The 8,321-nt window shown below is 53.9% G+C and overlaps 2 protein-coding genes across 2 annotated transcripts; one reads left to right on the top strand and one right to left on the bottom strand.

The window, feature by feature from the left end:
• Nucleotides 1–223: 223 nt before the first annotated feature.
• PIN4 (peptidylprolyl cis/trans isomerase, NIMA-interacting 4) lies at nucleotides 224–1,188 on the top strand. The gene is made up of 4 exons (XM_036401823.2): nucleotides 224–322; nucleotides 552–619; nucleotides 735–854; nucleotides 1,013–1,188. Exons 1-4 carry the CDS (start codon nucleotides 283–285, stop codon nucleotides 1,169–1,171), a joined length of 387 nt encoding a protein of 128 aa, XP_036257716.1. The 5' UTR covers nucleotides 224–282; the 3' UTR covers nucleotides 1,172–1,188.
• Nucleotides 1,189–4,290: 3,102 nt separating this feature from the next.
• On the bottom strand, nucleotides 4,291–7,854 carry ERCC6L (ERCC excision repair 6 like, spindle assembly checkpoint helicase). The gene has a single exon (XM_036402273.1). The coding sequence runs from the start codon at nucleotides 7,837–7,839 to the stop codon at nucleotides 4,354–4,356; it is 3,486 nt and encodes a 1,161-aa protein (XP_036258166.1). The 5' UTR covers nucleotides 7,840–7,854; the 3' UTR covers nucleotides 4,291–4,353.
• Between the last annotated feature and the right edge of the window lie 467 nt (nucleotides 7,855–8,321).

Below are 8,321 nucleotides of genomic sequence, written 5' to 3' on the forward strand. Positions count from 1 at the left end.
GGGGTGGACCAGGAATTGGAATCCTGGGGCCGGTGGGATGGATGAGGGTACAGCCCTCAGTGTTGGGGCCAAACCTGGGCGGGCGCTGGGTACGGCCGTGGATGCCGAACGCAGCCCTGTGTGCCGGGTGGCTGCAGCCCCGTCCGGGCGGCACAACCCCGTGTCACGCAGCCCCGCGGCCCCGTGTCCCGGCACAGCGCGGGCAGCCGGGGGCCTGGGGGCGGGACAGAGGCGGCCCCGCCCGGCGTGGGGTGTGCAGCGTGGGGGCCTTACGGCGGCAAGATGGCGCCCAAAGGGAAAGGCGGCGGCAAAGCTGGGAAGGGTGAGCGGGGCTGGGCCGGCACCGGGACCTGCCGGGCGGGGGTGCTGGACCAGCACCGGGGCCGGCCGGGCGGGGGTGCTGGGCCGGCACCGGGACCAGCCGGGCGGGGGTGCTGGGACGGCACCGGGACCGGCCGGGCTGGGGCCCGGGGGCGGTGGGGGCCCGGCCGGTCTCAGAGCCCGGCAGGGTCGGTGGGGACCGGGCCGGTGTCAGGGTGATCGGTTCACAGGCGGCGACAGCGGCAGCAGCAGCGAGAGCAAAGCACAGGGCCCGAAGGGAGGTGGCAGTGCCGTCAAGGTGAGTGCGGGGGGCGTCGGGGACCAGGCGGGATGCGGGTTCTCTGCCCCAGCACCTGCAGGCTCGTCCCGCCCGCCGGCCCCGCTCGCCACAGCCCCGCTGCCCGCCCCTCCAGGTTCGGCACATCTTGTGCGAAAAGCACGGCCGGGCCATGGAGGCCATGGAGAAGCTGAAGTCCGGACAGCGCTTTAGCGAGGTGGCGGCACAGTACAGCGAGGACAAGGCCAGGCAAGGGGTGAGTGAGTGCTGCACCGGGACAGGGCAGTGGGGCCGGGCAGCGGCTGCGGGAGCCTGGGTCCTGCTCGTCACCAGCAGGACCTGTTCCACGGCCACATCACCCACCCTTCCTGCTCCGAGTCTCAGAGTTTAACCCCCAACGGTCCCTTGCTGCAGGGAGACCTGGGCTGGATGACCAGAGGCTCCATGGTGGGACCATTCCAGGAGGCAGCATTTGCCCTGCCTGTGAGCAGCATGGACAAGCCTGTGTACACGGACCCTCCCGTCAAGACCAAGTTCGGATACCACATTATCATGGTGGAAGGCAGAAAATAAAATGTGAATGACCATGATGACCTTGTTGACTGCTTGAATCCCAAGTCCCAGACACCTTGGCCTTGGAGCAAGTTGGGCACAACCAGCAACATGCCTGGAGGCAGGCTGGCTGTCCCTGCCACTGTGCTAGCAGAGCAGGGCCCTGCCTGAAGAGGTAAAGTGTCCCTGGGAAGGGCGAAACAAGAGCCTTTTATAGATGTTGATGTCTCTGTTGCCTGGCAGGCCAGCCTCTTCCTTCTCCACATTATCTGTGGAGATAATGGCCTGTCAGAGGAATGAAGTGTCCAGGTTTTTATCTGCAAACAGAAATGATGCAGAAAGGGACAGAGGGGGCTCCAGGGCTTGGTCTCTATCCTCCCCAAGAGGATGCAGTCAGCTCCCATGGTGCAGTTTATGCTCCAGAGCTGCAGGACAATCCCTTCAGTGGAGGGTGGGTAACACTAGAGCTGGGTCAGGCAGACAGGGAAGTGACCTGGCGGTCGGAGGGGAGGACAAGCTCTCCTGAGCACAGACTGATCTCTTCCTACAGCTCCACCTTGCCCACTCAGAGCTGGGGGAAGAGACTGGATAATTCAGGTTTAGATAAGAAAAAAAGTGACTAAACACTTGTGTGCTGCTTCTCGTGCTCCCCTGTGCTGTGGGGTGTGCAAGGGAAGCAGCCCAGCAAGATTCCTGCTATCTCAGGAATCCAGCCCAGAGCCGTGATCCCCTTCCTGCCCACAGAGCCTCCGAACCAGCCACAGCTCCAGCAACAGGCACCAGCTTTGTTTACAGGTGAGCACCATGCACAGAGCTCAGAGATGAGGAGGAAACGTCAAAAAAGAAAAGGTCCTTCTCTTCCCTCCCTTTTCAGGGTGTTGGTTTTGCTGAGTATGGAATGCTCAGAGAAGCCAACGAATGGCTTGCAGTGGAGGGCAGACAGGCTGCCCAGAGCAGACATTGCCCCATGTAAAGGTCCTCTGTTAATAAATCACTTGTTTCCAGGCTACCAGAGCCCTGTTCTTTCTTTTGGCAAAAACACATTGACACAACTGCACCAGCAAATCTGCCATGTTTGCTGTGGTTCCGAATACAAAGAGCTCCTCTCCCAACTGCACAGCTCAGCCAGGTATGGGGTCCTGTGCTACGGTGTGTATTGCAGAAGGCAATGCCATGGCACAAGGAAACAAGGAATCTGCTGCTGTGCTGTTACCAGGTGAGACTGGCAGGACAAGCACACCAGACTGAGGCTGTGTTGGTGAGGGGCAGAGTTACTCAAAGCCAGAACCAGGAACTTTTGAGCTGCTGGTTTGTAGGATTGAGGCACTCTCAGCCAGTTTGCTGACAACACTGAGCTGTGTGGTGTGGTTACACACTGGAAAGGAAGGATGGATCCAGAGGGACCTGGACAGGCTGGAGAGGTGAGACCATGTGAAAAGTACATGTGAAAAGTACCATGTGAAAAGGTTTTACACCTGGGTTAGAACATTCTCAGGCACAGCTGAAGAAGGGGCAGAGAAGGGATTGAGAGCAGTCCTGGGAGAAGGGCTTGGGGGTGATGGCTAACAAAAAACTCATGAAAAACCATGAGCCAGCAGTGAGCAACCCACTATGTCCTGGGCTGTACCCAAAGGAACATGGGCAGCAGGTGAGAGAGGGGATTTTCCCTCACCACTCTGCACTCCCAAGATCCTGCCTAGAGTCCTGCACACAGTTCTGGGGGCCCCAGCATAGAAGGACATGGAACTGTTGGAGCAAGTCCAGAAGATGCCATGAAGTCGATAAGAGGACTGGAGCATCTCCCCTGTGAAGAAAGGCTGAGAGAGTTGGGGCTTTTCAGTCTGTTTAGCCTGGGGAAGGTTGTATGGACACCTCAGAGCACATTTCAGTATCTGAAAGGGCCTACAAGGGAGCCAGAGAGGGATTCTATCAAGAACTGGCATGACAGGATACAGAGTAATGTATTCAGGCTGACATAGGACAGAAGGGATATTGGGAAGAAATTCTTTCTTGTGAGAGTGATAAAACACTGGCACAGGTTACCCAGAGAAACTGTGGCTGCCCCATCCATGGAAGTGTTTCAAGGTCAGGCTTGGAGGAACCTGGTCTAGTGGAAGGTGTCCTTGCTCATGGCAGGGGTTGGAACTGGAAGGTCTATAAGGCACCCAAATGGTGGGTGACCTTCAGGCACCCAAATTGGCTTATTTAAAACCCAAAGGAGGGAGGAACCACAGCACCACAGAGCTGGGCTGTACAGTGGCCATGGGACTGTACTGTCCCCATCTTCTCAGGGGAGAGGAGCAGCAAAACCTGGAGGGTAGAAAGGTGAATCCAGGGCTGCCAGCATGGAGAGGTGTTGGAATCCTAGATGCTGAGAATTTTAAACTTTCTGTGCTTAAAGGCACAGAGCCACAAGAGAATACTGTAATTGACCTGAGGCTGTGGAGAAGACTTCCAAAATTGATTGATAGCACTGGGAATATGGGTGTGAAGTTGGTTAGAAGTGTGTAATATCAAAGGGTGGAAAATTAGAGAGTTTGGGGTCTTAGAATATAGGAATAAATATGAACCAAGATGGAGGTTTTAGGGCCGAAGCAGGTTGCTCTTCTTTACCTTCTCCTTCCTTCTTCTTCAGGGTTTGGGTGATGTTTTGTAATTGAACAGAAAAGTCCGCATTGCAGGCTTTGAGGGATCAGTTATTGGGTTAAAAGGGAAAATAAACTAGGTGTCATTTCTTAATTGGATAGTTTAGTCTTAAAAAACCTTGTAACAAGAGATAGCCATTTTTGTGCCTTGCTAATAAAAGGCTGCACAACTCATGGTTGTGAGGCTGTTTTACTGATAAGAAATAATAAACACCTGAGTCCCAGCATGAACTACCTCCTCAAGTGCCTTCCATCCCAACCTCGAGAAACTGATGGAGAGGGGCTTAGACATCAACAATACCATTCTTTTATTGAATAATCAGACAGGAACATGAACCATTTTCACCTTTGTGAGTTGACTCCCCAGTGAAGCTCCCTCCCCAGCATCCAACACCTGGATGTTTGGGCTGTTTCCTTAAGCAAGAGGTGCTGAATTTGCTCAGTCACACGAGGATATGGCAGGCACCAGCCTGGAGCTGGCTCAGGGATCCCAGGGCCATGGTGCAGACACATGGTAACAAGGAACAGCCAGACTGTCTTCTCGGAGACACATAGATGTCACTTCTGGGCCAGCTGTCTGTACAAGTTCAGAGTCAGAAGCATAACTTCAGGATCTCCACTTTTTATGTCAAGAGCTTGCAGGAAGCAGTCCAAAGCCTCCTGGAGTTTTCCATCATTCTGAAGTTTCTTCCCACTGTGTACTAAAGTGTCATAATCTGCAGCAGGAGAGGAACTCTGCCCAATGTCCTTTTCAGAGCTGCTTTCTGGGGTAAAGTACTCAATCTGCTCACCTGACTGGAGCTCAGTGTCACCTGTGGATTCCTCCTGAGATGACTCCATCTCCTCTGCCTCGGACTGCTCAGATTCCATGCTGTCTGTGTGGGAGGACTCTTCACCTGTATCAAGTGTTTCTCCACTAGGTTCTTCTTCAGGCTCAGCAGATTCCCCAGTGCACTCCTCAGCTTCGTCTTCCACAAGTCCATCTTGCTCCTCATCATCATCATCATCTTCTTCACCAGTGGTTCCCATAATTTCCCCAATATCCTCCACCTCATCTACCAACCTGCTGATGAATGAGCGCCTGGAAGCATTGGACCTGTTCCCACTGTTATTTAGTTGGGGAGAAAAGATGGCTTTAGCACTTGTTGTGTCATATTTAGGGGTGGAAGCACTAATTCCTTCCAGAAGTCCATGCCGAGTGCTGTTCAAGGGAGAGGAGGGCACTTGTTCAGGTTGCTCTTCACTCTCACTGTCTGAAGCAATTCTGTTTAAGTGTTTCTTCCTACTAAAAGTAAAGAGACCACTGCTTTCCTCCAATGATTTACTCCCTTGCAGGGAGGCATTTGGCTCTTCCTCAGCTGTGGGACAGGGTTTGCCATGGCTACTGGTCTCACTTGGCCAAGTTTTGTTTGGAGATTCTTTGTCTGGAGATTTACACAAGCTTTCTGCCTGGAGCTGTAAGCTCTCCTTCTCAGGAGATCCTTCCACTGATCCTCCTCTATTTGAGGCATCCTGCCATCCCTCTTCAGACTCTTCCAAAACCAGGTTGAAGTCAGCTTGATCCTGGAAGGAAGGAGCAGATGTACCCTCCAAGCTGCCTTCCAACACATGAGACTTGTAGAGCTCAGCATTGATTTCTGGCATAGTATTTGATAAACTCAGCACTGCAGAAGCAGAAGCCAGCTCAGGAACATTGTTCTGCTCTGTCCCCAGGGCAGTGTGTGGGTCAAGTACCTGAACTGACAATTCTGCCTCACTTCTAGGATCGTCAGCCATGCCAGACTCAGAGGAATTGTGACAATGCCAAGACAGGTCATTCCTTGTCTTGGCCAAGCTCTCTGAATGTACCTGCGAATGCTGTTTCTCTTGAAGGCTCTGACTCTCTTTCTCGAGTGCAGGGGATGATGGTGCAATACTAGAGTCAGGATTTTGCTCAGATTCTTGTATATCAGATTGTTCTGCTGTCTTGCTGGTATTGAGCACTTCCATCTCCATACTGGACACACCTTGTGCCAGTTGCTCTTCATCCAAGTCACCAACAGTCAGAGTTGTCATTCTGGAGCTGACATCGAGCATCTGGGCCTCTTCATCCTCTGTAAGATCAACAACTTTGTCTTTTTCATGTGCATCAGCTACTGGCGGTAAAATGAAGTGATTTTTGTCATTTAACCCTGGAGACAACTTCTTTGGCCTGGAAACTGATCCCGATGGTCTTTGCCAGTTCTCTTCACAAGCATTTCTGATCCCCTCCATCCTCTGATCTCTGAGCTGGGACTCCAGCTGGACCAGCTCATGGGCTTTCTGTACCCTCCGCTGGATGTACTGATGGGCTTCCTCGCTCTCCACCTGCTCCTCGTGAGCCATCTCCCTTGTGTACATCAGATCGTGGTCAGAAATGCCAAACATTGCCAGGGAATGCAGGTAAGCAAGGTGCTCATCCAGCTGCAGGTCAGACTTCCTTTGCATGGCGTGCAAGGACTGCAGCTGGATCTGAGTTGCAGACGTCTGAGTATCTTCCAACGTGAAGAGCTCCCTTAGCTCCTGTTTGGAGAAATAACGGAATGGGTTCTTTTTGTCACCGGTGGTCTGTCTGATTAACGAGTCCTTGAATACCTGCCGCCTGTATATCTTCTCTTCCACAGTGCCACAGGTGATCAATCTGTAAATCACTACATTCTCTTTTTGCCCAATTCTGTAAGCTCTGTCCACAGCCTGAGCATCAGTTGCTGGATTCCAGCTGGGATCAAAGATTACCACTCGGCTGGCTGCTGTCAAGGTTATGCCGACACCCCCAACCTGTGTGGTGAGCAGGAAGACAGAGTAGTCAGTGCTGCTCTGGAAGGCATTGATGCGCCTCTCCCGCTCCATCAGGTGGGTCACTGTGCCATCAATGCGCAGGATCTGGAATTGTCGGCGAGACAGGACGAGCTCTATGATATCCAGCATCTTCCTCGACTGTGAGAACACCAGGGTTCGGTGTCCCTCTTCTCTCAGCCGTTCCAGCAGTCCAACAAGGAACTGCATCTTCCCAGACTCCTGGATCACAGTCTCATCAGAGAGATGATCTATTTTGTTCATGCCTAAAAACATACCTGCTTCCATCGTGTAATCCTGCTCGGAGCCCACCTGCTCTTCCAAGCCCAGCTGGATACAGGCTCTTGCAGACAGAAGCCTGGGGTGGTCACAGATTTTCTTCAGGACTGTCAGCTCAGCCAAAGGTGATCGAGTCGTCATCAGTACTTCCTTCACATGATCCAGGCAGAGAAAGTTCCTGTAGATTTCTTCCTGCACCGGTGCCAGGTACACCCACACAACAAAGTCATTTTTCCTAGTGAGAGATGGCATGACAGGAGCCTTGTTCTCACTTGGATCCTCAGGAAGAGGAGCATCAGCTTTATCAGCATGATAGCTTTTGATGTCTTCCTTGGTCCTTCTGAGGAAATAGGGCTTTATAATTGCCATGAGATTCTCTGATATCTTTAGCCCCAGTGCTTTCTCACCTGGAGTTGCATCCTTCTCCCTTGCCCTGGTAATGGGATTTTCATATTCCATTTTAAAAGTTTTGGCAGTACCCAGGAGGGAGCCTTGACAGGCAAAGTCAAACAAGGACCACATTTCCCGCAGGTTGTTCTGCACAGGGGTGCCTGTAAGCAGGATGCGGTACTGGGCTGGGATTGCATACACACACTTGGTTGTCTTGTTTGACGGGCACTTAATCTTATGTGCTTCGTCGAGAATGATGTAGTCCCAGACAAACTCCTGCTCATGGCGGCTGGCCAGCTGCTTCCAATTGTTAATGAGCATCTGGTAGCTCGTGATGATGATGCCATTCTTCCTCTGGACCCTCTCCAGGTTCCTGGTGCGCTCTGTCTTGCTGGTGCCATGGAATTCCTTGACGCGTAGGCCGGGGGTCCAGCGAGCAAACTCAGCCAGCCAGCTGCTAACAAGGGTGGTGGGCATGATGAGCAGGACGTGCTGGATGAGCTCGGCATCGAACATACCCGAGAGGAAGGCAATCACCTGGATGGTCTTGCCCAGGCCCATGTCATCTGCCAGGATGCCACCAGGCTTGCCCTCCCGATGCAGGCGGTACAGGAACGCAACACCTTCCCGCTGGTGCTGGAACAGCTTCCTGTGCATCTCCCCGTATATCAGCAGGCCGCTGCCGCACACGTCCACGAAGCCCTCATCCTCCTCCTCCTGCTGCTGCTGCTCCTGCTCGGCCGCCGCCAGTGCCTCCTGCACCCGCTGCATGCGGCTCCGCAGCTTCTCGCTGGGGCGGATGGCAGCCGCCAGCCGGAACAGCCGCAGCGCCTCTTCCAGGTCCCCGTCGGCCGCCGCCGCCTTCGCACTGGTCACGAGCCTGTGGGAGTTACCGTGAGCACCGGGTGGCCAGGCCCCGGCTACACCCTGGAGTGCCAGCCCACCACCGCCACCCGCGGCCCGGCCCCGGCCCCCTCCAGCCTCCCCGGCCGCTCAGCCCCGTTTCCGCTCACCCCCGGTACCGCTCCTCTTCCGCCGCCACC

The sequence above is a fragment of the Molothrus ater genome, chromosome 14 (assembly GCF_012460135.2).
Source record: "Molothrus ater isolate BHLD 08-10-18 breed brown headed cowbird chromosome 14, BPBGC_Mater_1.1, whole genome shotgun sequence".
In the NCBI taxonomy this organism is placed as follows: Eukaryota; Metazoa; Chordata; class Aves; order Passeriformes; family Icteridae; genus Molothrus; species Molothrus ater.

Excerpts from the sequence above, each read along its gene's own strand:
- PIN4 (XM_036401823.2), top strand. The coding sequence starts at position 283 with ATGGCGCCCAAAGGGAAAGGCGGCGGCAAAGCTGGGAAGG. Across the intron at positions 323-551 it reads CGGCGGCAAAGCTGGGAAGG|GCGGCGACAGCGGCAGCAGC; the intron begins GTGAGCGGGGCT and ends ATCGGTTCACAG. Across the intron at positions 620-734 it reads GAGGTGGCAGTGCCGTCAAG|GTTCGGCACATCTTGTGCGA; the intron begins GTGAGTGCGGGG and ends CCGCCCCTCCAG.
- ERCC6L (XM_036402273.1), bottom strand. The coding sequence starts at position 7,839 with ATGGGCCTGGGCAAGACCATCCAGGTGATTGCCTTCCTCTCGGGTATG.